The sequence below is a fragment of the Lutra lutra genome, chromosome 12 (genome assembly GCF_902655055.1).
Source record: "Lutra lutra chromosome 12, mLutLut1.2, whole genome shotgun sequence".
Taxonomy (NCBI): domain Eukaryota; kingdom Metazoa; phylum Chordata; class Mammalia; order Carnivora; family Mustelidae; genus Lutra; species Lutra lutra.
This window is the reverse complement of record NC_062289.1, coordinates 41,314,972-41,342,326: the sequence shown is the minus strand read 5'-3', so window position 1 is coordinate 41,342,326 and position 27,355 is coordinate 41,314,972. Positions and strand designations below refer to the sequence as shown.

The following is a 27,355-nucleotide window of genomic DNA, read 5'->3' as shown; positions in this document are numbered from 1 at the left end:
TAGGCCACTTTAATGTGGCTAGTGAGCTCCAGGGTTTAAAACTGAGACAACCCTGGAGTTGGATCTTGGGGATTTGGTATGCCACTGAATTCCCATTTTACTGTCTTACACGAACAAAGCACTTTACAGTGCACAAAGTCATTTCACACACATAACAGAAGTCCTCAGGGATAAAGAAAAGCATTTTGAAACTTTCAGGGCATAAATGATTCATAAATGTACCATAAGTGGTACAGTTATAATTTGAACCCAATACTACATGTACAAAACTTTATCCACTGTTTCAGCATTGACTCCTTCCCTTAACTGGGCCCATGCTCTATCCTATCCATGTTTCCTTATCAGTGTCTACAATATGCCAATATCTTTTTACACTTCTCTGCTTTCCTCCTTCTTTGGATGTGGAAGCCCTTTCTGGGCAGATACTCCATCTTGGTCTTCATCATATCTTGGAGAGTAAGTAGCACAAGCATGTAGTTTTCGCTTCTGAGGAACTTTTATATTGCCAGAAAAAGTCCTATTCATGTTTCTTCAGCTAATGCAATTTAAGTACATACCATAGGAAAAGGTATGATGGGAAGGAAAAAAGAAGGAAATCCTTCCAAAGGAAAGGAAAAATGAAAGGAAAGGAACAAGGAAGACGGGAAACCCTCTCATGAAACTATGCCACAGAGAGCATAGCACACCCAGGACACCAAACCTCTCTCTGGGTCATTTCTGTTCCCTCAACTGCATCTGCCTCTAACTCCCTTTCTCGTGTACTCCACCATTATGGCAACTGGTTCAACCCTCTCCATTCTGTGTGATGTCTTTTCACCATGCTCTCAGGACAAACCACACCATAGCATGATGTGTGGCCTACATAGCTTCCAAAAAGGTGACTTTTATAGGCAAGGAATTTCTAGAATTATCCAGGAACCCATAACTATTCTGCATAGTTTAATTGAGGTTCATGTAGTTAGGCTGCTACATGCAATTTAGAAAGATGATGTCATATCATGCTTCTTTCAAAACACCTATTCGCAGGTATTTCCTGGGAAGTGAAGGGTCTCCTGACAGAGTTCATGATTTTGTAGGGCTAGAGAATAAAATCCACAGTTCGTTCAGTAACACCTGCCCATAAAGGGACAGGATTTGGAAAGTGTGACTATTAGGACCCTCATCTATAGAGCCAGCTCAGCCAAAAACAGAAATACCAGAAGTGCACCACCCCATCATCACAATATAAGTTCTCCTAGATAAGAACCCTAAGATCTAACACTGCAACTTCCTTGGACTAAAACAAAAAACAAAACAAAACAAACCAATTCAGGGACATTTACACTTCTACTTGCAGATTCATAGGGCAACCATAGATCATTGATACTCTTCAATTGAGCTGGCTTCTGTAGAGAGGACAAGAGTAAATTGCCTTTATCCCTTTAAACTGAGGACTAACCAGGTTGATGTAGCTAATTTCAAGTCTTTAAAAATGGATGACTAGTACTTTTATATGATAAGGTGTGCTGTAAACATACCCTCTAAAGCACAGAAGGAAAATTTTCTTTCACTCTTCTTCCTCTTTATAAATACACAGAGCAGTTACTGTGCCTACCACTTTCACACTTTTTATTCTTTTTAGATCAGAACCTGAATTAGAGAAAGGCTAGGAGATTTATGCAAGATCACACAGCTGGTAAACAAAGTTAAGACTCAGGCTCAATTCTTCTGCATCCAATGTGTCCAAACCACATTTCTTTTTATGAAGTTAAATTATAATTTAGGACTACATATCCACTTTGAGATGTAAATTATTTGACTTAGACACAGACTTAAGAAACTTGATGCCAGCTTAATTGTTGCTATACCAATAATCTTCATTTGGGATACCGATATCCCTGACATACATGATCACTTCAGAGGGTACAAGTATACAGATAGTTTTAAATGAATAGTTTACTAGATCTTCAGTTCCCATACATATATATTCTTTCCTTAAGTCAATCTTATGAGCATGCACCTGAACTTGAAGAATCAAGCTAGTTCTCTCCCAAATATCCCTTTAAAAGAAAATCACACTCTCACACATGGAAAATATTATTATGTTGCACTGCAATGGATTATAAAAGTATGTGGGGCACTGAACCAAAGGATAATTCAAAGTATCTACGTAAGTATTGAGAAAGAATTGACTCTAAAACTCATAAAGTATCCTCTTGGAAGTCATATGATTTTCAATTATTTATTTTCAACAACATTAAAAGAGGACCCTTGGGGTGCCTGGGTGGCTCAGTGGGTTAAAGCCTCTGCCTTCAGCTCAGGTCATGATCTCAGGGTCCTGGGATCGAGCTCCGCATCGGGCTCTCTGCTCAGCGGGGAGCCTGCTTCCCCCCTCTCTCTGCTTGCCTCTCTGCCTACTTGTGATCTCTCTCTCTGTGCCAAATAAATAAATAAATTTTTTTTAAAAGAGGACCCAATAGAATTGTCAGCATATAGGTCATTTAAAAAATCATTTTTAATGATAGATGAAATATTATTAAACATTCTCAATAATGTAAAATACTATAAAAATGTTTCTTTTAGTGGCAATGTTAGTGTTTAAAATTATCTGCAGGATCACTTATAAGAAAATGAAATCCAAAGATTTATTTTGGAAATATAAAGAGGATACAAGTAAAATGTCATTCTCTTAAATTTTACCTGTGTTCTATTTCTTAAAGTATTTTTAAACACTAAATGCCTCTGGCAGATTCATTATTAGCAATAAATTCCAAATAGTCACTCAGCAAAAATAGAATACCTATTTTGTCCTACTTTCGATCAGAATAAGACTTTCATTTACAACATACATTTCCATGTATACTTCCCATAACTGCACAACTTGAAGCACAGTAAGTCTCCATAATTATTGATATTATATGTTCATCTAAGTCTGTACATGTAGTAGAACTAATTTTATGAAGACCAAGCAATTGGATAGGAGGCAGGGGAAGAACCGTACTAAATTACAAATATTATTTTGTCTTCCTTTTTTTAAATCCCTAATTTTTCTGAAAGGTCTATATCTCACCCAACTATTTACAAAGTAAATGCAGATTATAAACAAAGCTATCTTCTAGATTTCAAACCAAGTTTATAATTTCATTTTTCTTAAACAGTTTTGTGACAAATATCAAGTCTAGGAAGACTTTAACCATCCCATAGGGTCATCACATAGCCCTGTAGAAAGCAGTCCCCTCTAGCTATTTTATTATAATGACAATGTATTTGCAAGGAGTGGAGTTGGATTCACTGCTACCCAACTGGTTTTCTAATCTATCATCTATCCATTGGTACAAAATCATAATTTAGTCACATTGACACTAAAAGTCCTATGGTACAAATGCGTGATATACAATTTTAGTCATTCCTTCAGATGCTGCTAATCAAATATTTATTTTCTCATATGTGTTTATCAGACTTATAATTAGATTAATGCTTTACAGAAAAGATAAAAAGTTGAAAAGAAAGCTCAGAAATTATCATTTAAGGTATGGGGGAAGTCTAAGAAATCATTTAAATTTGGAGAAAGAAAATCCTCTACAAGACAGAAGTGTGTCTGAGTGGACGCGGAAGGCAGCTCACTCATTCTAAGGCTGCTCCAAGTTCAATGCTTAATCAAGAGCAGGGATAGTGAGTGATCTCATGCATATTATGAACCAAAAGAAAAGGATATCAAAAGCCACTGTAAAACAATTTCTTTCAAAGAATTATGTGGATTATTTCATACATCCATGTACCTGTGTATATTCTTTCCTTTATATCTTCTACATTTTCTAATCATGCCACACTCAATTTTTGCAAGGTTTAATACCTTTATCATTTTTATAATGATTGTCCATTCATTTCTACAACAAATATTTACTGCATGCCTAGACACTGGGCATTCTGATAGGGGAGAGAGTAAGAACATGATCCCCAAGGCACCCGGGTGGCTCAGTCCTTAAGCGTCTGCCTTCAGCTCAGGTCATGATCCCAGGTTCCTGGAATTGAGCCCTGCATCGACCTCTCTGCTAGGCGGGAAGCCTGCTTATCCCTCTCCCACTCCCCCTGCTTGTGTTCACTCTCTCACTATGTTTCTCTCTGTCAAATAAAAAATAAAAATCTTAAAAAAAAAAAAAAGAGAGAACATGATCCCCAAAGTCCCAACTTTTTTGGAACATGTATAGATAATAGAGAAGTAAATGGAAAGCTTTTCAGAATAACATCAGACACTGAAAAATGCTAGGAAGACTCCTACAGAGGAAGATGTAACAATGATGGATTTGATAACCATTAGTCATGGATGCTGATAGAGCTTGGAGACTGGGGAGTCAGAGATGTCTCACTGAGAAGGGGACCGAGCCAGTGCTTTGAAAATCAGAAATTTGAGCTTTCCTGGCAGTAACTCAGTAACCTGAGACAAGGGAACACTTGGCCCTGGAGGAACAGAGAAGGGACAGAGATAAGGTTAGAGTTGAGAGATAGGCAGAGCCAAATCAGATAGAGCCTCTTTGCTATGAAGGCAGTCTAAATTCCATTCTAAGGGCTCTGGGAAGATGCCTTGAGAGTTTTAAGCAAGGGGCTGACTTACTCCAATTCGTGCTTTAAAAAGACTGCCTTGGCTATTATATCATTTTTATCCGGCCCTTGCAAAAGGTAGATAGATGGATAGATAGATAGATAGATAGATAATCAGATTTAAAAAAGGACTTTGTATTGGTAATTTTTAAAATATTAGGAGAATTGGGGGTAACTAGCTAGGAGAGAACCTTAATGAGAAAAGATTTGTTACTCCTAGGAACATATATAAAAGCTATACATTATACTCCACAATAAATATGTTTGTACAATAGTTTTCAATGGAGGGGCAATTCATTAGCTAAAAATAAAAAAAAAATCCAATGCAAGTAAGAAAGCTTTACCAACCTTCCTTTAAAAGCCAACACAAATGCAATGACATGATTGTCTATGTAGAAAATTGGCAAGACTTGACAAAACAACTCCTGAAACTAATAAGCAATTACAACAAGGTTGCAGGATACAAGATAAATATACAAAAGCCAAATGCTTTTCAATATACCAGCAATGAACAAGTGGAATTTGAAATTTAAAACACAGTATCATTTAAATATCCCAAAATTAAAATTTTAGGTATAAATCTAACAAAATATATACAACATGTATATGAGAAAAATCTACCAAATCCTGATAAAAGAAATGAAAGAATTAGAGAGGTATTTCATGTGTGAGAAAGAGAGAAGAGAGTGCAGGAGACGGAGAAAATAGAGATTAGTAGAAAGCTAAAGGTGAGGAACAAGAACCTCTTAACTGTGAGCTCATGTACTAAGCTCACCAACCTTCTGACTTCCATCAAAGCAGTGCTTTCAGTTAAGTTAACCTCCCACTGTCAGATAGTGCCTGACAGTCTCATGTCAGAGTTTGGTCTTAGCACTAGCTAGTCAGTTCTCTTTTATCCTAATATCCCAAAGCCATGAATGGAAGACACCTGTTAGAGTGATACATAAGAAAACTTTTACAATGTATGACGTCCCTATGTATTCACTGATATGGAACTTTACCACAGTAATTATTGAGTGCAAAAAACAAGTTACCAAATGGCATAGTATAACTCCTTTTTGGTTAAAAAAATTACAGCTTGTCTATGTATATGTTTTGGGAAGAAAAAGAAGGAAAAAAGCTTGAAAAAATTTTTCCAAATATTAACAGTGATAATCTCTAAGTAGTAGGATTTAGTGTGATTTTTTACTTTTCCTTATACCTTCCAAAATCATCTAATTTTCTAACAACAAAAAAATACCTAGGCCCCAACAGGCATTATTTACGATGAAATAAAACATACTTTGCAATCAAATAAAACCATCTTCTATTAAATATTGAACTTTGGGACCCCTGGGTGGCTCAGTCAGTTAAGTGTCTGCCTTCAGCTCAGGTCATGATCCCAGAGTCCTGGGATCAAGTCCCATATCGGTTTCCTTGCTCAGCAGGGAGCCTCTTTCTCCCTCTGCCTGCCCCTGTTTGTTACCCGCCCCTCCGACCAAGAAAAATGAAAAAAAAAAAAAAAAAGTCTTAAAAAATAAATACTATAGTTTTTTCCCAGGTCTAGATATTTTGCTAATGTCTAGTAAAAGTACATGAGAGGGAGAAAGTGAATTAAAAGGAAACACTATGCCCCACTGCCAAATTTCTAATCTGTATTTTTCCCCCTCTGGACTCAGGTGCCATTCCAAATCCCTGCCAGACCTCCCACTCCCTCTTACATGCCCCTCACACCTGCAGATCTGCTCTGCATCCTCTCCCCCTTTCCCAGTCTCTCTCTAGTCTCTTCCTGATTTCACTCTGCTCCCTGACTCACTGTAGTTCATAGTAGTACCTTATCACCTCTCTGAATCTCCAGTCTGCTTGGTAACAATCCCCAACTAAAGGACAGCCCTCTCTTCCTGCTCCCAGGCTGCCAAATTCTATTAGAAAAGGCACAAAACAGATGGGTTCTTGCTTCCTCCTCTCAATTAGTCTTCAAACTCCTCTAATAGTTGGACTAATAGTTGGTTTCCTCTGTTTCTAACTTTCTGTGCTCAAGTGTTTCCTAACTCAAGAATGCTAGGTGGGTCCACTGCTCCTGATTTAAAGCATTAGTTGGCTTCCCTTCACTTTCCCTCATGCCTCCCCATTCTTGCTCACTCCCACTCCACAAAACGGTGGTATAATATTCTTCCACTTATACCTCAAAATTATTTTCTCTCTTTATTCTTCTGTTTCAAAGAAGAAATAGTCAACCTTATTACCCATTCTTTTTTACTCAAAGTTTTGGTCCAGCCACTCCTATTCTAATCACAATTGTAACTGTTCCTTGATGTCTTCCTCTTGCTCTCTCTCCCTTTCTCCTTTTCCTCTTATCACTTTTTCTCCACAAACCCCCTTTCCTCTCCCTTTAAATTGTATATTTGGTAATGATTTCCCAACATAAAAAAAAAATGTCGATCTAATTAACTCCTCAAACTATACCTTACTTCCCACATTTCTTTTGTCTCCTAACTTGAAAATGTAATCTATGATTGCTATTTCCACTTTTTTAATAACTCATCCCTTGACTCCTATAATTTGGCTTAGGCCAATAGCAAAAGTTAGCAATGACTGCTTGCTTTAAGAACCCATGACCTTCTCAGTTCCTATTCAACTTGACCTTGCTATGCACACAGATCATTAAATATTCTTTGTCTAATTTCTTATCACTGCACTCCACTTATTCTGCTTCCTTTCTTGCTACTTTTCCACCTACTTATCCAATCTCTTTTCTGAAGTCAGCGTCCTCACCAACCCACCACAACCACCACAATCAGTGCCATTTCTTAGCATTCTCACACTGACAAAATGTGCTGGGCACCCACAACCCTGGGTCATTGATTTCTCTATTCCCTTAGTCTCTCAGAGCCCTCTGCTTTTAGACTTCTTCCTTCTGTACTCTGCACAAATATAAGCATCTCCCATAAGATTCCTTTCCCTGATTACTTCACTTACTTTAAACTATTTCATGTAATATCCTCATAGTCTTTAACTTTAAATAGGACTCAGATTTGGATAAATTCTATTTCTTCAGTGTTGATATCTATCCCAAATTTTAGAATCACATTAAAAATGAATAAAACAAACATCAGTCATCTTCTCATTGCAGTGACACTCTCATGCTGGATTTTCTGTTTCTATGACTAGGACCCCAGTTTTCCCTGAAAGCCAAGGTTACATCACCAGAACCATCTGACCCTTCCTCCCCTGGCACCCCATGGTCCATAAGACCTATCAGTCCTTTGGGAATGTCTCTGTCCTCTCCTTTTTCCAATGTCACTTAGCACAGTTGGAGCAATTGGTGTTCTATGTCCTACCTAAGCAATTGCTAATTCCTAAGTGTCTTGGCTTCAAGTACTTTTCCTTTAAAATCTACCTTTTGTTGTCAATGCCATGTTTTACACACAGGGCTCTGGGCACACCTAGTCTCTTATCCAATAAAGTCCAAACTCCTTAATCTGGCATATAAAACACTTAATCATTTGTCTCCTAACTCACATTCCAAACCTTGTAAAGCTTGTTTCCCATGTCTCCTTAAAGCTTGTTCCCCTGTCTCCTTAAAACTTGTTTCCCATGTCTCTTAATATATTCCAGACCTTGGTTCCCATGTCTCCTAATACTTCCTCCACCTTCCAGCTAATACCATTAGTTATCATTTCTGGAACATCTTTTACACTTATGCTCATGTTTTACTCTGGCTGAACTTTCTTTTTCATCAATTCCTCTTATTGAAGCAGCTTCATCCTGCAGAACCATTTTAATCTCTATTGTCCTACAAGGCCTTTCCAAAATTCACTGTGGTCACTTGAGTTGTCTGCTGTACCTTCCACTGAGCCTATGGATGCCTCTGTTGAAGGATGTATCCTAACCTGCCTTGTTACCTTTGGAGGGCAAAAAAGTCTATTATTTATTTTGTTTTAGCCATGTTTATTCCACATTATGAACAAAATATATATTTAAGAAATGAATTCCTAAAAGAACATTGTAATGATTTTATGACACTGTTTCTTTAATTATGCAAATTTTTGCTAATGTTGTACCTTCTTTAACAGGTGGTGCTGGAAGTAAACAGCGAATTTATCGTTGAGGTAATGTATAATAAAACTATTTTCTCAATCTAAAATTTAAAGAAAAATGGATTTTTGTAATACATCATATGTCAAATATCAGAATATTTGAAATCCTAATCATCTAGATAAAAGATAAGAGAAAGAACCTCTGCCAAACTGAAATAGCAGTGGTAAAGCCCATACTCCTAAATACCCATGTTTTCAGGCACAGTTTGTGACAGCTCAATGTCATAGTAACTCCTACTTTTCAAACTGTATTGATAGTTTATCCATACATTTCCCAGCTTAAAGCATAACAACAGAAGCACAGTAACATGTCAGGATGGTAAGAGGAATTTCAGACAGTTACAGCATCAAGAAAGACAACCGATGACCAATCAATGAGGGAAAGATATAAAAGTAAAAAAACTTGTAATCATGACTAAGTAGAACAGAGAATCTGATGCGAGTCAGAGTGGGGTTCAGGAAGTAAAGCTACCATCCTCCTTCTCTGGGAGGGCTTTATTTTATTACAATAGTTAACCTTTCATTATGATAGCCTCAAACCATTGAAGAAAACAAAATTGCTTTTCTAATCTTTGTTGACAAAATAGGGAATATGTAGTACATTTCAGGAAGTCGTATCAAAATGGGAGGAAAATGTACATGCTTTGGTTCCTGAAAGGATAAGCTCCATTCACAGGGAACATTTCCTTCCCACAAAGTACTAATTAAGTGAAGCCGTAGCTTAAACAAACGTACAATCATCTGTGTCTCAAATAAGTACATTAGGAGTTACTTAAAATTTTATATATATATATTTATATATATAAATATATGCATACATTTATACATGTATACAAATGCTTGTGCATGTTGTAACACTTCTAAACTCTTGAATACTATAAAATTCTTAGACATCCTGGGTGCCTGGGTGGCTCAGTGGGTTAAACCTCTGCCTTCAGCTCAGGTCATGATCTCAGGGTCCTGGGATCGAGCCCCGCATTGGGCTCTCTGCTCAGCAGGGAGCCTGCTTCCTCCTCTCTCTCTGCCTGCTTCTCTGCTTACTTGTGACCTCAGTCTGTCAAATAAATAAATAAATAAATAAATAAATCTTTTAAAAAAAAATTCTTAGACATCCTCCAACAAAAGCACCATAAGACTACAAAGGAAAAAACATAGAGCAAGCAAAGATTCAAATGGACAACACTGAGAAGATATGAAGTTGTCCATGGGATTATTACAAGTACCACCGAGTCAGTTAAAATATTCTTCTAATCCTACAATACTATATTTGGGTGCTTAGCCAGAGTGGTGTCCTTACCAACAGAAAAGAAAAATCCCTTCCCTCTTTTAGATGAAGCACAACTTTGCTTCTGCATAGGACGTACTCAGTGGAACACTAGTATAGTCTTTTATACTCTGGAGACCAGAAAGCCTGGTCAGAGTTCAATGAAGGATGAGATATGCAAGGCCTCCACATGCTGAGGACCAATTGAAAAAAGAAAAAGCAGAACATATTATCCAGTATAAGACACGGTGAGCACCACACTTAGCTAATGAAATTTGTTTCCCTAGAATCCTATAGTTAAAAGTGAGATGATTCCAAAAGAAGTAGGTAGGCAGGTGACCGGGCTGTACCTATCTCGAGTCATGAATTAGTAAACACCTTCTTTGTTCCTCAAATTCAATACAACTGCTTCTTCTGGGTGTACCTTATAATGTTGAATAAATGTCTTTCCTAAATGAAACTGTACTAACACTGTACAAAATGTGAACCATTTTTGCATAAGGTGAAAGAATTAGACATTGAAAATGGCACTACAAAATGGCAGACGGTCAGAAGACAAAAGCGGGAGTGGATCAAGTTTGCGGCTGCCTGTCGAGAAGGAGAGGACAACTCCAAGAGGAATCCGATTGCCAGAGTAAGCGATGAAATAAACAGGAGCATGCTGTGCTGATAACAAAAGATTCTGCAGGGCAGGAGAGCCCTCAGCCATTTCGGAGACCTGCAGTCTTCACTACTCCATAGTGATTTAGGAAGCCGGGTGACTTCTAGTCATCTGCTCATGTTGCTGAGCCACTGTTTCGAATATCACCTTTGGGGAGCTGATACAGAGCAGAAAGTCTTCGAGTAATCCTGGGAGAGGCCTGGATCTCCAGCACAACTGGGCTTTATCTGTTCATTTGTGTTCTGCTTATCTGTCTTATGCACCTGTTATAGGAAATGAATGCATGTAGTAATAATCTTCTGACTATCCCGCCCCCAAATCAAAGGTTTATAGTATTAATTAATTCTCTCCAAGAAAGCGTCAGAAGTTCCCACTAGATTCTTATACCCAGAAATTAGGAGAGACTTTAAAAGTATTCTAAATAACGGTAATTAAAAAGGAAGGAGAGTTAAGGGAAGAAAGTATAGTAAATTGATCCATGAAGAATGGGATCCACAGGGGTGCCTGGGAGGCTCAGTGGGTTAAGCCGCTGCCTTCGGCTCAGGTCATGATCTCAGGGTCCTAGGATCGAGCTCCACGTTGGACTCTCTGCTCAACCAGGAGTCTGCTTCCCCCTCCCCCTCTGCCTGCCTCTCTGCCTATTTGTCATCTCTCTCTCTCTCTGTCAAATAAATAAATAAAATCTTAAAAAAAAAATGGGATCCACATTAACAGTATCACTAGTTCTTTCTGGGCATCTTGGCCTTGCCCCACTAGTGAAATCAGTAGAGTGATCAACCAGAATTCTCTCCTGAAAGCTTTACGGTTATACATTGTTTAAATGTATACATAAAGTTTTTCATAAAATGTAGCAAGCATCAGCAGTGATGTGACAAATACAACCTCAGCTCAAGAAGAGATTATATATTCTCTCTGGGAATTTTCAGAATTGGGAAAACTTTTGGAAAGCTTTAAATAATTATTGTTTCCTTTCAACTCACAGTTACAGTTTTATGTTACTTCACTCACTCTCACTGCATGGCATATTCTTTTCTCTTTATTGTATTTGGAGGATTTCCTGGATTTTCATCTATACAAATAAGATCTCTGGATTAGAGTGGAGCTAATCCAAGTTGTATTTCCAACTGTTTTTATTTAGTTGTGGATATTTGGGGCACAAATCTTAGTATTTTACTGAATGTTCTCATCTTTAGTATACAGGCGAGATTTCTAAATTTAAGCTATCTTTGTTTAAATTTATGAGCGATAGATATAAAACTATTAAAACTAAACCTACTTGGCAGAATATCTGCCATAAAATCTATTTGGCACGTGAATGAGTAATATGATAGGTTTCATTTCAAAAACTTATTTCTAAACACTGTGCTTCTTTTCTGGTTTTCTTATTTATAATTTTGATTAAATCTCCAACCAAAGTCTAGTCAAGGTACATATCAATATGACACAATCTTTTAACAAATACTAAAGATGGTATTTCTTCTGTCAAACTCCTTATATGCAGAGAAATCAGAGAACTGAACAATGTATTGTTAATAATAACATATCTAGCATCAAGCATATATGTGCCTAATGCCAGGCATTGGCATGGAGTGTATATATGTTACCTCATACAATTCCCACAATAAACAGAAGGAGGGATTATCCCATTATATGCTGATACTTGGCAAAGTGAAGTGAACTTCCCAAAGTCACATGTAAATCATGGTACCCGGTTTCAACCCACAACCCATCTGCCTACAAAGCTATTCTTTTCTTATTCTATTATACATTGCAGTTCATGATCTGCTTTCAATAAGATCACAGACCTGGCCATTTCCTTTATAGATTCGATCAGACTGTGAAGCGAACCAAAAGATTACATACCGCATCTCTGGGGTAGGAATTGATCGACCACCTTACGGAGTGTTCACCATTAACCCTCGGACTGGGGAAATTAACATCACGTCGGTGGTGGACAGAGAGATAACTCCACTTTTTTTGGTAAGTCACAGCAATGTGTTTCATTTATGCATTTTATTTTTCTTCCCCTTTTAAAATACAGTAAAGCTGAAACCAAATAAATGGATCGAAAAGATGAAAAGAGTGTGAAAATATATGTGTGTAGTTCCAGAGTGTCTGTCTGGTGTGTTGCATTGGTATGCCATCAAATGTCTTAACAATGTTTAAGTGCTCCCTTCGGCAGCACATATACTAAAATTGGAATGACATGGAGTAGAGTAGCATGGCCCCTGCGCAAGGATGACACGCAAATTTGTGAAGCATACCATATTTTTGGGACGACGTGGATGGAACTAGAGGGTATTATGCTTAGTGAAATAAGTCAATCAGAAAAAGATAATCATATGATCTCCCTGATATGAGGAAGTTGAGAGGCAACATGGGGGGTTTGAGGGGTAAGAAAGGAATAAATTAAACAAGATGGGATCAGGAGGGAGATAAACCATAAGAGACTCTTAATCTCACAAAACAAACTGAGGGTTGCTGGGGGTTGGGGGGAGAGGGAGGGAGAGGGTAGTGGAGTTATGGACATATAACTCTGTGTACTATGTGAGTGCTGTACTATGTACAGCATGTACTATGTGAGTGTACTATGGTGAGTGCTGTGAAGTGTACAGACCTGTACCCCTGGGGCTAATAATACATTACATGTTAATAAAAAAGAATAAAAATCATTTGTAAATAGATGCTAAGTGAGCTCTATGTTTAGAAATGAACAATTGATGAAAAAATAGTTAAATTAAAAAATTAAAAAACGAAACAATGTTTAAATTAACAAACTATAATACAGTCTGAATTCATGAAATAAACTGTTTCTTTGCATATTTCCTGAAATATTTTTTTGAACATGTTACTTAATTTCCTTTGATGGAAAAAACAGGTTTTTTCCCCCCGAACTCTCCACAGATCTATTGCCGGGCTCTGAATTCACGGGGTGAAGATTTAGAAAGACCTCTTGAGCTTAGGGTCAAGGTTATGGACATAAATGATAACCCTCCAGTTTTTACACAAAATGTGTACACAGCCAGCATTGAAGAAAACAGTGACGCAAGTAAGTAGATGACACTCCTTCTCTGCATTATATCACATTGATTTCTCTTGGCCAAAAGCTGTAGGAAATTGACATACAGGTAATATAAAGATCAGAAAAGTCAAACTTGTATTTTGAACAAACACCACAAATTCTAACTTAAAACTGACCTAGAAAAAAAAATCTTATCTAAAATGCAAAATATCCTCCCATTTGTGGAGGATTCTTACACATGTGATATAGCATGAGCTTTAATGCCTTCCTTAAAGATTATTACTGGCTCGTGATTAACTTATTCTAAATGAGTTAACTGAAGAAGAAACCATAGATGTGGAAAAGGGCTCTGTGCTGGTCTATTCCTCGAATTCTGGGCACAGAATTTGAATTTGAATTCAAAGCACACCAGAGAGTGATGAAGGATGTATTTGCAACAGTACACATCAGGTTGGTCCCAGAGGGTAATCACTGGTTCTTCACAGTCTACACAGCAAGCCACAGTACATTTTCTTATTTTTTTCACTTTTTTCCATCCTGCTTAATCCAGCTCTAGCTCCAATACTCTTTTCTCCCTCTTTCTATCAGTTCTCCTGCATGTCTTTTCTTTCTATGCCTGTCTTATATTGTTATTTTCCTCTGTTCTCCCCTCTTTCCTTCTGTCTCTTTCTTTCCCCAATCTTCTAATATTCCTTTTCCTTTCATACTCTATGTCTGCCTGTGCACCTCTAAATTAGATTTGGAAAAAAGAATAGAAAAAAGAAATTTCAGAAAAAAAGGCAGATAGAAAGCAAACTAGAGATACTGATGGAGGGCCAAAGAAAGAAGGATGGAGAAGTCTAGAGGAAAAGAGACAAGATGGAAGAAATGCTGGAGGAGAGAAGGAAGAGGTAAAAAGGCAGAAGTCATGGGGGTGTCTGCAGAACTCCTTCTTCAGAGACCCTGAAAACAGTGATGTGGAAAATAAGAAACACAAAATGTTTTATAACATAGGATGGGAAGACATACAGAAGTAAAATAAAGGTTTCACCCAAGAAAGGCCAAACAGAGAGAGGGTTCAAAGCCCGTCATCATTTCCTCACTAATATACCCCAGCACAACCTGAGGAAGGGAGAGAAGTGAAACCCACATCTAAACCCACACCCAAGTCCACGTTTGCGTCCACTGGGGTGCTGGTCAGCAGTCTTGTTAACGCTCCCTCATGCAAGGAGAGTGAACCACGAGGCCAAGGCATATTTTCATAAGCTATAATTCTGTGAAAACTGGCTTTTTCTATTGAAAGGGTCCCTGGTTCTCTGTGTTACGGTTTTTCACGTTGCAGCTGGGCTAGGAAGGAGAAAAACATCAGGGACCAGCCAGCTCTGGAAAATCTGTCCTATGGGCTGATGTTCTTCAGGACAACCTAAGATGCATGTTCTTTGTCCCTATGAATAATTAAGAACTTTCGGGGCGCCTGGGTGGCTCAGTGGGTTAAGCCGCTGCCTTCGGCTCAGGTCATGATCCCAGAGTCCTGGGATCGAGCCCCACGTCGGGCTCTCTGCTCAGCAGGGAGCCTGCTTCCTCCTCTCTCTCTGCCTGCCTCTCTGCCTGCTTGTGATCTCTCTGTCAAATAAATAAATAAATAAAAATCTTTATAAAAAAAAAAAGAACTTTCTATTCCTGTGGACAAAGTTTCATTTCAACAGTTATACGTTTTTAATGAATCAGTAAAGTGCTATCATCCACCAAGGCAACCAACATAACTCTCTACTTTCTGGATGAATGAAAATAAAGAATATAGGTTCTCAATAAATAACCTTAAAATTGAATTTAATTAACATTGAATTCTGGAGCACTGAAAAGAAATATAACACACAGACACACACACACACACACACACACACACAATACATCATAAGGAAAACTAAAAAAAATTGAATTGAATTAAGCTATAATCTTTACTATTTAAGCATTTTAAAATAATGTCATATGACCACAGCAAAAACAAATTGATAGGGGCGTCTGGGTGGCTCAGTGGATTAAAGCCTCTGCCTTCGGCTTGGGTCATGATCCCCGGGTCCTGGGATCAAGCCCCACATTGGGCTTTCTGCTCAGCAGGGAACCTGCTTCCTCCTCTCTCTCTCTGCCTGCCTCCCCACCTACTTGTGACCTCTATCTGTCAAATAAAAAAATAAAAATCTTTAAAAAAAAATAAAAAAATAAAAAACAAATTGATAAAACCACTTTTCAGTTTTATGATAAAGGTTATGGAACTTTTCATACATTAATGATTACTCTAGTTTGCTGCTAATTTACATTTGATCACTCAAAGAGTGCAAGTACTTTATAACCTGCAAAGGATTGTATAGGAGCAAGCTACCATTATTTCTGCAATCAGGGTGTAACTGGAAGTTATGATACTACATTCATGGGAACTAAAACAAAAGAAAATTCAGGGGAAGGCCAACCACTCTTTCCTCCTATGCCTGATGATTTGCTCAATTGATTCTAACAGAGCCCCAAACATTCTCCACCTCCATCTTCATTTCTAGACACACTGGTTGTAAAGTTAAGTGCCACAGATGCAGATGAAGACAATCATCTGAATTCTAAAATAGCCTATAAGATCATCTCTCAGGAGCCAGCAGGTGCACCAATGTTCATCCTGAACAGGTACACTGGAGAAGTCTGCACGATGTCCAGTTTCCTTGACAGAGAGGTAAAGCCTTCTATGAATGAATGATAAGAAATAAGGAATTCCATTTTCAAAAGACAAAGATAAAATGATCTCTTTATGCCCTTCCTGCAATGTAAAGGAGGGAAGGAACAATAATCCAACCATGACTTTCCAACAACAATTGTAATAAGAAGAAAAGATTATATTAAAGTCTTACATAAAATTATAAAAGGAAATTGGGAGAACAACAGCAGAATGTGTTGGATTTCATTCAAAAGTAGATCTAAGTCTTATAATTCTTTTTCATCTTAAGCAACACAGTATGTATAACCTCCTCGTGAGGGGCTCAGATCGAGACGGAGCGGCAGATGGACTGTCTTCTGAGTGCGACTGTAGAATCAAGGTTTTAGATGTCAACGATAATTTCCCCACCTTGGAGAAAACTTCTGTAAGTTGTTACTCTTATAACCCTTTTTCCCTAAGTGTCAGTAATCGATTTGCTTTCCTGCTAGTTTGTGAGCTGGTTCTACTGTATGTAGGGATAGATTCAGCTTTGCTATGTGAACCTTGGAACTCCTTACATATAATAACAGATCTCATATAATTAGTAATACTGCATTAACTTTGTATGGTGACAGATGGTAACTAGACCTACTATGGTGATCACTTCACTGTATATTTCACAGTTCACAGTGTATATAAGTATTGAAATACTACATCGTACATCAAACTAAAATGATTGTGTATTTCAATCGAATTTCATTAAACATAAATAGTATACTTTTCTAGTGTGTGTGTTTACCTCTGAGTCACTATTCTGTGCAACTTCCATCTATGAAAGCAGCAGAGTGTCTCCTCCATACTCTCTACTTATAGAAATGTGGGATTTTATTAGTATAAATCTGGGAATCATGTAACATTATTGATCTGTCTTTATAGGCCTGATAATTTGCTGAATTAATTCTACAAGGGCCCCAAACATTCTCAACTTTCATCTTCATCTTTAGGCATAAAAAGAAGCATAAAACTGAAAATAGCAAGGCCAAATATGGCTCACCAGTACTTTGGTTTAAAAAAAAAAAAGTTTTATTGGACCACAACTTGACTCATTCCTTTTTATGTTATCTGTGGGTGCTTTGATCCTACAGCAGCAGAGATAACTAGTTGCAACATGAACTCTCTGGCTCACAAAGCCTAAAATACAACTCTCTAACCCTTCATAGTAAAAGGAAGGAGTAACTTAAGGAAAATTTAAAAATAAGCAAGAAAAATGAAAAAAAAAAAAAGAAAAAGGAACAAAGTGCCAGTTTGAACTTGACTGCATATACAGCACACACAAAAAAATCAGTTTTATTATCTTTTAATCATTTTATTCTTATATTTATGATTAGAATGTATGGCATTTAATAATGATTCAAAAATTATTTATGGAATTTATTGTTAGTATCTTAAATGACAGTTAATGTATTAATAAATATCTTTCCTCTCGAAACTTTATTGATTATAAATTTGATCTATGTCATTTCAGTATTCAGCAAGTATTGAAGAGAATTGTCTAAATTCAGAACTGATACGATTACAAGCAATTGATCTTGATGAAGAAGGCACTGATAATTGGTTGGCAAAATTTTTAATTCTCTCCGGAAATGATGGGAATTGGTTTGATATTCAAACAGACCCACAAACCAATGAGGGCATTTTGAAAGTCGTCAAGGTAGAGTATGGGATCTGCAATATTTCTAAGGTTTTAAAATACTCTTACAGACAGAATCTGCCTCCAAAAAATACTCTATAACCTCAAATACTATTTATGCAGACCAGTGCTGTAAGTTAGCTCACCATGCCAGACTGAGACTTACAGTCCAGCAACATGCTCTTTATTACCAAAATCAATAAGAAATAAGGAGGGTGTTTTGTTCTCATAGTGCCCAATATCTAGTTGAAAAGACAATGCATGCATTCTCAAATTAGATAATGAGTTAAAAACAAAGAAGTAGTTGTATAGATGTAATAATGTTAAACATAATTAATGGCCAAATGGTAAAATATAAAATAATTACTAAGAGGTGAGATCTTTCTGAGCTGGATTTGTCTGAAAAGGTTTCATGCACAGATCACAGCTTAACCACGACCTTACAACTGAGCTTGCTAATGTGAGAAATGAGCAAACTCACTGAGGTGAGGAAAGGTAAAGCATGTTCAGGGTACCGCAAGCAATTCTTTGAGGTTGCAGCAGAATGTTCATGGAAGGAAATAAAGATGTAAGAACAAAGATGTTGAGTTAGAGTCGGTCTCATTTGACTTTCTCTTACAAATTAATTTTTCTTAAATTACTTTATGATTTTTACCTTATGGACAGCAATAAAATCTAAAAATATAAATTAGAAAAAACTAAAACTGCAAACCAGTAAGATTAAAATTAACTTTAATGTAATAAGGGAAATTAATTTTTTCACAAATAAGGGAAATCAATTTTTTCTCAAACAAAATTACTACTAACAACATAAACAGAACTTAGAGTTATGAAAATATATACTAATAAACAAATGCACACCTTTAATTTAGTACACAGTGTGAACTGTAATTATTCTATTCTGTTACTACTTTTCTTTATCCCAGTTACTGTTATCAGGAAGGCATTTGGCCTTCATCTAATGGAAACACATCATTTCTATATGGAGTCTTTCTCTGTTCTTTTTGCAATTGTCTGGAGCAATTAAAGTATTACTACTTTACCACAAAGTACAATCACCAGCACTGAAATAATGCACTCTATTAATTTATAAGGTGGTCACCAAAATTATGGAAAATATCTATGTATACCTTCTAAGACTGTCATTCAAATGAGCACACACAATTTCAAAATTCCTGAGGAGAGCACAAGGACTCTAAGAACTAGCCAGAGCCTTCCTGTTTGAGAAATATTGTTTTAGGCCATAGGTTGGCAAACTATAGCCCACAGGCCAAATACGACCTGCCATAATTTTGCTCATAATATTTTATTGAAACATAGTCATATTCATTATTTTCTATGGCCATTTCTACCCTCCAATGGCTGAATTGAATGTTTAAAACAAAAACTGTATATGGCTTCCAAAACCTAAAATATTTACTATCTGCTCTTACCCAAAAAATTTTACTAATCCCTACTTCTAGATCAAGAAAACTTGGGGATATTAAAAAAAAAAAAAAGCAGTCACGTTATGAGCTCAACTCCAGGAAGCTTAAAGTTAAGAAAATAATTACTATGTTAATCAAGTCCTAAGGTGCTAAGAACCTGATCTAAGGCAATAGTGGTAAAAATGGAAATGAGGGAACAAGACTAACAACCATTGCCAAATTAACATAGATAAGGAAGAGAGAGAAGTCACTGACCATCCCACCAAATTCTGAATATTTAGTCAAGTTTGTTTCCAGAGATCAGAATTTGTTCAACCTTGCATCTCAGTTAAAAACCAGGATCTAGACATGTCATATAATTTTTACCCATCTTCTTACCGTCTTAATCATTGACTTTGATTGTTATCTTACAGCATGCAACTGTTCTTTGCTTTTGGTCTGCCTCTGAACCTACTAAAAAACATAGTTAAGAACTTTGCATATAAACAACTCAATCTAAATATTCCACTCTTAGCACCTGGCCCAGTGGCCAGAAGATAGCAGAAACTCACTAAAAGCTTGAGGGTGATGTGGTTCTCACCCAAATGGGAGTCACCAGGCTTGATTTCATATTTCACAATTTTTTTAAATTATAAAAATAAGAAAACATTTATAATGCAGGCACTATAACTTATACTATATGTTTTCTGTGAGAGCTAAAGGTGTTTGTTTTTTTTTAAACATACTTAGTTCATCACAAAGAAAGACTATGGGAAATTCAATTTCATGAAAACTGGTCAAGGTAGTGTTAGATTTTATGCAGACACAGTGTCTCTCTTTCTTCCCTGGATGATAACTTCTCAAGTCTATTAAAGAAAGCAGGAAGAATATGCCTAGGAATATCAAAATAACATGGAAAGGCTAATTAAAATGAAATGTAAAACGTTAGTATGTATATCAGGACCCAGCCTGAAGAGAAGACTATCTATTTAGAGAACATATGTGTAACTTCCCAAGTTTCGCACATGCAATGAGGTCTCTAGTGTTCTCCTGCATCCTCTCCATCTTTTCTCAAGCTGCCATTTAACCTTGTGGAAACTGGCCCCTCAGTCACGGGCTTTTACTGAGCATTCATAACCCTTTTCTTAGTCTAAGGATATTACAAATGATTCAATTCAACTCAAATGTATTGAGAACTGTGAGGTGCTAGAGACAATAAAGGTGAATGAAACAAGGTCCTTGTTCTCAAGAAACTTGTAGCGTAACAAGGAAATCTTTAAGAAGGTAAAAAACAAAAACAAACAAACAAAAAAAAAACCTGTCAACAATAACGTCCTTTAGGTATTTATCAATAAATGTGTATGGAAATACTAACAAACAATATAAATGTGTGTGTGCGTATACACACATTCGTTTCACCATTGAGAAGAAAAGCAAAATGTTATCTAATTGGAATTCTAACAAAGAAACATTGGTTCTCTGTCTTACCAGGCAGTCACAGGATACCAGCTGGTAAATTATATGGCTTTATAGAGGTTTTATGCATATTACCTAATCATCCCAACTCTGGGAAGAAAATATTCTGATTCCTTGTTTTATAGAAAGTGAAACAAAACCAAAGAGGAAAACACTAAGTTGTCTTAAGTTCACCCAGGTGGCAAATGACAAAGACAGGATCCAAGCAGAGCTCTCGTTTTCCCAGGTCATATTTAATGTGCCTCGAGGTGGCATCTGGGACCAGAAAAACAAGGAAGAAGTAAGAGCTCGTGCCTTGACATTTCCCTCTGTTCAACCCTATAAGCCTCTTCCAACTGTGTGTGCCTGCTACTCTCTTCCAGACCCACTGGCACCAGAAAATGTCAATTCCTGAAAAGCAGAACATACATACCCACACACACCATTACAAAACACTGCGTGTTTTGTAGACAGACTGCTGACCTCCTCCCTTTTCCCACCTTAATTCTAAAATGAACCAGCATCCCCCTGAGAAGTCGCAGGGTTCTATTAACTTAGATCCAAAGCAAAAACAAGCAAACAAAATTGCACGTGAGACTCTAACAGCTTAGCTTCGATGTTAAAATTTAACGTAGCAAAAAACTCACCAGAAGCCAAATCGATTTTTGGAGGGGTCACCTTTATCCTGAGTGCATCCTGAGCCTCTCGTAGACTTTCTTTTTTTTTTTTTTTTAAGATTTTATTTATTTATTTTACAGAGAGAGAGAGAGAGGGAGATCACAAGTAAGCAGAGAGGCAGGAAGAGAGAGAGGGGAAAGCAGGCTCCTCGCTGAGCAGAGAGCCCGATGTGGGGCTCAATCCCAGGACCCTGAGATCATGACCTGAGCCAAAGGCAGAGGCTTAACCCACTGAGCCACCCAGGTGCCCCTCTTGTAGACTTTCTTAACACTTGCTCCACGCTTTCTGACACAGATCTGCGTATCCTTTGTGAGTATTCTTCAGTCCCGCCTCAAACTGCAGAAACCTAGTTGTTCCAGCCACTCCATTCTAACTCCAAAACCAGACCCATGGTTGTGTTTATTGTTCTTCGCACAATCCGGACTTCTGCATACAAGCAAAACCCTTGATAAAAGGTCCCACCTGCAGAGGATATGAGAGGCTCTGTGCCTTTCCTCTGCTTTTTATCTTCCCTATTAGAGGGAAGATCAGCTCCTAACCACTTCACAATATTCTGTGAATGTCTATAATTGACACAGTGTTATATACATATTAATATACTTTCCACCATATCTATTCAAAAGGGAGAGAACTATTCTGATAAGCAAAAAGCACATATGTGTGTACGCGCAAAGGACCGCCAAGAGATTCCTATACCAGAAAAGAGTATCTCACATCTCTCGTTTGTTTAAAGACAGCATGGAATTCTAGAAAATAAAAACTGAGATATAAAAGAGGGGTTTCTTCCCATCGAAAATATATTTTTGACCACAGCATTCACAATTGGCTCTGTGTGAGGCATCGTGTGGCCAGGGAGAAAACAGATGCACCAAAGAATCAAAATCCCAAACCTGAAGGGTGTGAGCTGAAATCGAAGGAAATCATGTGGGCAGGCCCCATGTAAGGGCACAGCTGAATTCCTATAAATACTTCTATCTTATTAGCTCTTGTGAAGAACTAACTAAAATTTACTAAGAAAATATTTATGATGTCATAGAATTTCCTTGAGGAGCAGAGGTTTACTTGGCAGTGGTCTCTTGACTTCTGTTGTTGGTAAACGTGATGTAAGGTTGCTTACATTAGCTTCCAGGACACTTCTAAACAGACTTTGTCCAGGACTCCCTTTTCACAACTGCTTTCTCACTCATTATATAAGAGGGAACTCTCTTCCAACCGAAAATCCATTTTTTAGTATACAATTCACAGTCAGCTCTGTGCTGAATTTTGGTGGTGACTTTTCATGTCACCACATCAATGATTCTGGATCAAAAGATTCCATTCACCTTTTATCCAAAGAACCCATTTCAAAGGTAGCTTTTCTCTGGGAAAGGTATTTACCTATTTGAATATGCCCTGTGAAGAAACCTTCTTGTCTCCCAGACCCAGCACAATGAAATTATAGTTTAGGGCTGCATTTAATAATCATGAATTTTCCTTCAGAAGTTGTTTGCATCATTTTTTTTAAATTACATGTTCATTTACATCATATATATTGGCTCCTTTATTCTGCTGAATTCAAGAGATTCTCAGATGTGGATTCTACAAAGAAAACCTGGGTCCTATTTATTCATTCACCAGGTGTAAACCCCTTTTTATTTCATGCTAAGTTTTTTATTTTTCTCATTTGGAAAGAGATCGTTTTGACTTCAGGATCTTTATATAAGAAGTTTAGAACTCTAGTAGATAGTCCAACTTAAGTCACAGGCCTAAATGACCTACATACCTGATTATGCCAAGACATAAAGGGAATAACATATCTGAAATATCTGATGCTGTAATTGGTAAAGTTTTATCCACTCAAAATCTGAATTACATAGCTCCTGGACTTCACTCTCATGTGCTGCTTTCTTATCACAGCTACTTACTCTAACAAAAGAGAGTCCTTTTGCTGTTTTGGAATTTTTTACTTTCTATGATTTCAGATGCTGGATTACGAACAAACGCCTAATATTCATCTTGGTATTGGAGTGAAAAACCAAGCTGAATTTCACCACTCAGTTGCCTCTCGATTCCAAATGCACTCAACCCCTGTGAGAATTCAGGTTGTTAATGTGAGAGAAGGACCCACATTTCATCCAAATTCTATGACCTTCAGTATACGAGAAGGAATAAGAGGGAATTCCTTATTGAATTATGTGCTTGGCACCTATACGGCTACAGATTTGGACACAGGAAACCCTGCCACAAATGTCAGGTACCACAAAAACTGTGCTCATGTCAAAGTGATAAAATGGGGTTTTGTCCAGTGTTAACTCACACAGAATGTGCTAGACTGTGTGGGTTGAAGTAGTTTTTGAGTTTGGCTTTGCTTCTCTTGTTCATTTGCTTGCTTTAGAACACTTTTGTAGCACTGACATTTTCCCAAGATTTTAACAGTATTTAACGCAATATGCCCTCCAACTGGTTAGAAAGGTAATTGTGTCCAGGAAGAAATTATGAGGTCAAAGGGCTGCCTAAGAGATTCTGGAAGTATCTCTAATCTTTTGTGGCCAGTTGTTACCACCCTGGCCCCAGGCTGATTTATGCCGTAAACTATGAGACATAATAAAAGACGAATCACTGCTTGTTTCCTTGAAACTTGCCTCATCCAATGAAGCTGGGGCTAATCTCAAACCCCAGCTTGACTTAAGAGAAAAAAAAAAGATAATAAGAGAGGCTGAAACATAGGTGTTTCAGAAATTTGATTAGTGTAAAGAAAGTTAGAACTGGAGAAATAGGTAGGCATTCCAGGGCACTAGTACACAGATTATACATGAATTACATTAAATTACAAGATACTCTAGAAAATTATTCTCGTGAAATATGTAAGTATTCTCTATGTCTCTTCCTTATCTCTTTTCTTCTCCTCCTAATATTTTTGGAGTGAGCAGTTTATTGATTTGTAAATTACTTTGACATTAATAGTTTTGATTACTTGATAGACTAAAAAATTCACAGGCAACAAAAATTATGAAGTCTACCAATACGGGATAGAAGAAAAGGATGTGTCAGACAAGTACCTTGGACACTTGAAATTAGGCCTGGTACAGAGGCCAGATCTTCATCCACTAAGATCAAGCAATTTGAATCCATTATATTATTATATTATACATATTATATTATATTATATGTACCACAACCACTAATAGGCCAAGAGTGAGATACTCTAAAGCTAATTAACACACTTTAAAATGTAAGAAAAATGAAGTATATCACAGGTGAAAATGAGTAAAGGATAGTCCCTCAATATATAATGCTATAATAAATAAACCTGAAAAAGACTCATACATTGTACTAACGATTATAGTAAGAACTAGAAAAGTAAGAATCATGAAATTTTAAAACCCTGTTGTGAACCCGTGTATTAATAAGTTTAACACTAAAATTTTATTGAGATATATATAAACCAAGGCAATCATCACCGTAAAACACACAAACACCATATTTATGCTTAACACATTGTATGTGACTTAAAATTCTTAACTTTTATAAGAGCAAATGATAAACTTATTTATTTAAAAACAGGTATATCATAGGACATGATGCAGGCAGCTGGTTAAAAGTAGATTCAAGGACTGGTGAGATACAATTTTCTAGGGAATTTGATAAGAAGTCAAAATATATTACCAATGGGATATACACAGCAGAAATCCTCGCTATAGACGGTAAGAAAATTTCTTCTCAATATTTAAAAAAAATTATTATTATCCCACTAAATATAAATGTAATTCTAATGTTGATATTAGATTGACTCAAGTAAAATATATCATTTAGTGTGTCTGTCTGCAAGACTTCTAGAGAGTTCTAAGTACCTTAGATTAAGAACTGAACTCAGGGGGCACATGGGTGGTTCAGTCATTAAGCACTTGCCTTCGGCTCAGGTCATGGTCCCAGGGTTCTGGGATAGAGCCCTGCATTGGGCTCCCTGCTCAGCGGAGAGCCTGCTTCTCCTTCTCCCACTTGCCCTGCTTGTGTTTGCTCTCTTGCTCTCTCTCTCTCTCCATCTGTCAAATAAATAAATAAATAAATCTTTAAAAAAAAAAAGTACTGAACCCAGTACACTCATAGCCAAAATTTATATTTAAATCATAATTTATTTTACCTATTTCCAAAAAAGAACTGTATGTGACTTACAGCATAAAGCATAAAAGTTTAAGTCTAAAAGTAAAATTCAGTTTCTGTTTATGGCCTCATTTCTTGAGATGTAATCCAACTTTCAGAGTATATTAGGAATGTTTACATAAAGTAAGTGTGACAAGGAGTACACAAAGCTCATTTGGGGATGACCAATGGGAACAGCAGTGTCCCAAAGAGTACAGTTATTTTAAGGATTTTTTTTTTAAGATTTTTTTATGTATTTATGAGAGAGAGAGAGAGAGATTGTGCACACACACACACACGCACACACACACACACACACACGCATGAGCAGGGATGGGAGTGGAAAGGAAGAGCAGAGGGAGAGGGACAAGCAGACTCCACACTGAACATGGAGTCCCCACTTAGGCTCCATTGCAAGACCCCGAGATCATGACCTGAGCAGAAACTAAGAGTCAGATGCTTAACCAACTCAGCCTCCCAGGTGCCCCAAGAGTATAGTTATTTTAGTCCCACTAAAACTGAGCTACAATGAAAAGCCTGTGTAAGTGCAGCTTACATGTTGTCCAAAGTAGGATGTTAAAGCACAAGATTACTCCCAATAGAAGAGCAAAATTAAGTCATAAGTGCAGATACACTGAACTTTTAAATGAGCAGCTTCTTGTGGGAAAATCTATTAAATGTTCTTGGTGACTGCAACAGGAAATTTACTTATCAGTAGTTAATCATTCTCTGAACAGTGCCTAGGAAACCAGTTACCACAGAACAAAACAGAAATAAAGTCAAGAGCAAGGAAAGAAGAGAGAAAACAGTTCTTGCAAATATATACCTAATAGAAGATAAATCTATAGGTTTGTATTGTTTATATCTGAGCTTTACAGTGGCCAAAGACAAAGATAAAGGGGCACTGGAAAAAAAAAAAAAAACACACACGCATGTGCGTGCACACACACACACACACACACCACACACACACACCACACACAAACAAGATAATACCCAAGTAATTATAGTCCATACATTCTGCTCTTCATCCTGTGAGCGCCACTTGTAACACTGGATCAGTTATTGAAATATTACAGTCTGATTTATTATCAGCATTCTAGAACACTTATTCCTATAATGGATTCTAACCGTGTTGATCATGGCCTATGTTTGCATATTGGTCATATGTAAATATCTTTAAAAACTAGAATAAAAATTAGTCATTGAGTGAATAAAGAAGGAGGAAAAAACTATCAAAATTACAACAGAAAACAAAAATCAAGACCTATTGTTTAGATACCTAAGCAGAGTATCTGCACAGGCACAAGCTAACCAGATGGAAAAGTGAACTAAAAGCTCAGATTCCTATTTCTTCTAATAAACTATATTAACCCAAAATTTGTTTCAAGTAGGTTAGGAAAAAAAATTTAACAGATTTAGATTTGTTTTCAGAAGTGCCATTGCGAAGAGAAATGGCATCTAAGGGATGTCATTAAAATAAACAGCAAAATAGAAAGAAAAAATATACAAACAATTATTGCATTTCAATTCTGATTATTTTCCTACACACCCAGAACTCAATAAGCATCTTGAATGGAAGGCTGTAGGTTGGATAGAGTCTGGTTCAGGGGGACAAGGTAGAAACAGAGAGCTACGGCATCTTGGGATGTGCAGGAGTTGGCTGAAAGAAATTGAGATGAATAACATTTCAGGAAGAATGAATATAACACACAAGAGTTCTGGATTAGGAAGAAACTTGTTC

The 27,355-nt window shown here is 37.0% G+C and overlaps 1 protein-coding gene, 1 long non-coding RNA gene and 1 other non-coding gene across 3 annotated transcripts in view; 2 read left to right on the top strand and 1 right to left on the bottom strand.

Moving 5' to 3' along the window:
• Positions 1 to 27,355, bottom strand: part of LOC125082157 (uncharacterized) — a 238,107-nt gene that overhangs the window by 128,005 nt on the left and 82,747 nt on the right. The window lies entirely within an intron of this gene.
• DSG4 (desmoglein 4) overlaps positions 1 to 27,355 on the top strand; it is a 43,955-nt gene that overhangs the window by 5,877 nt on the left and 10,723 nt on the right. Inside the window, exons 2-10 of the mRNA XM_047697448.1 lie at positions 8,634 to 8,669; positions 10,424 to 10,555; positions 12,407 to 12,562; positions 13,487 to 13,631; positions 16,136 to 16,302; positions 16,574 to 16,708; positions 17,789 to 17,974; positions 23,454 to 23,725; positions 25,036 to 25,175. Of these exons, the coding sequence (XP_047553404.1) occupies positions 8,634 to 8,669; positions 10,424 to 10,555; positions 12,407 to 12,562; positions 13,487 to 13,631; positions 16,136 to 16,302; positions 16,574 to 16,708; positions 17,789 to 17,974; positions 23,454 to 23,725; positions 25,036 to 25,175 (1,369 nt within the window). The remainder of the gene's footprint in view (positions 1 to 8,633; positions 8,670 to 10,423; positions 10,556 to 12,406; positions 12,563 to 13,486; positions 13,632 to 16,135; positions 16,303 to 16,573; positions 16,709 to 17,788; positions 17,975 to 23,453; positions 23,726 to 25,035; positions 25,176 to 27,355) is intronic.
• On the top strand, positions 12,749 to 12,855 carry LOC125082734 (U6 spliceosomal RNA). Its single transcript, XR_007122061.1, has one exon. It is a non-coding gene; the product is annotated as a U6 spliceosomal RNA (small nuclear RNA).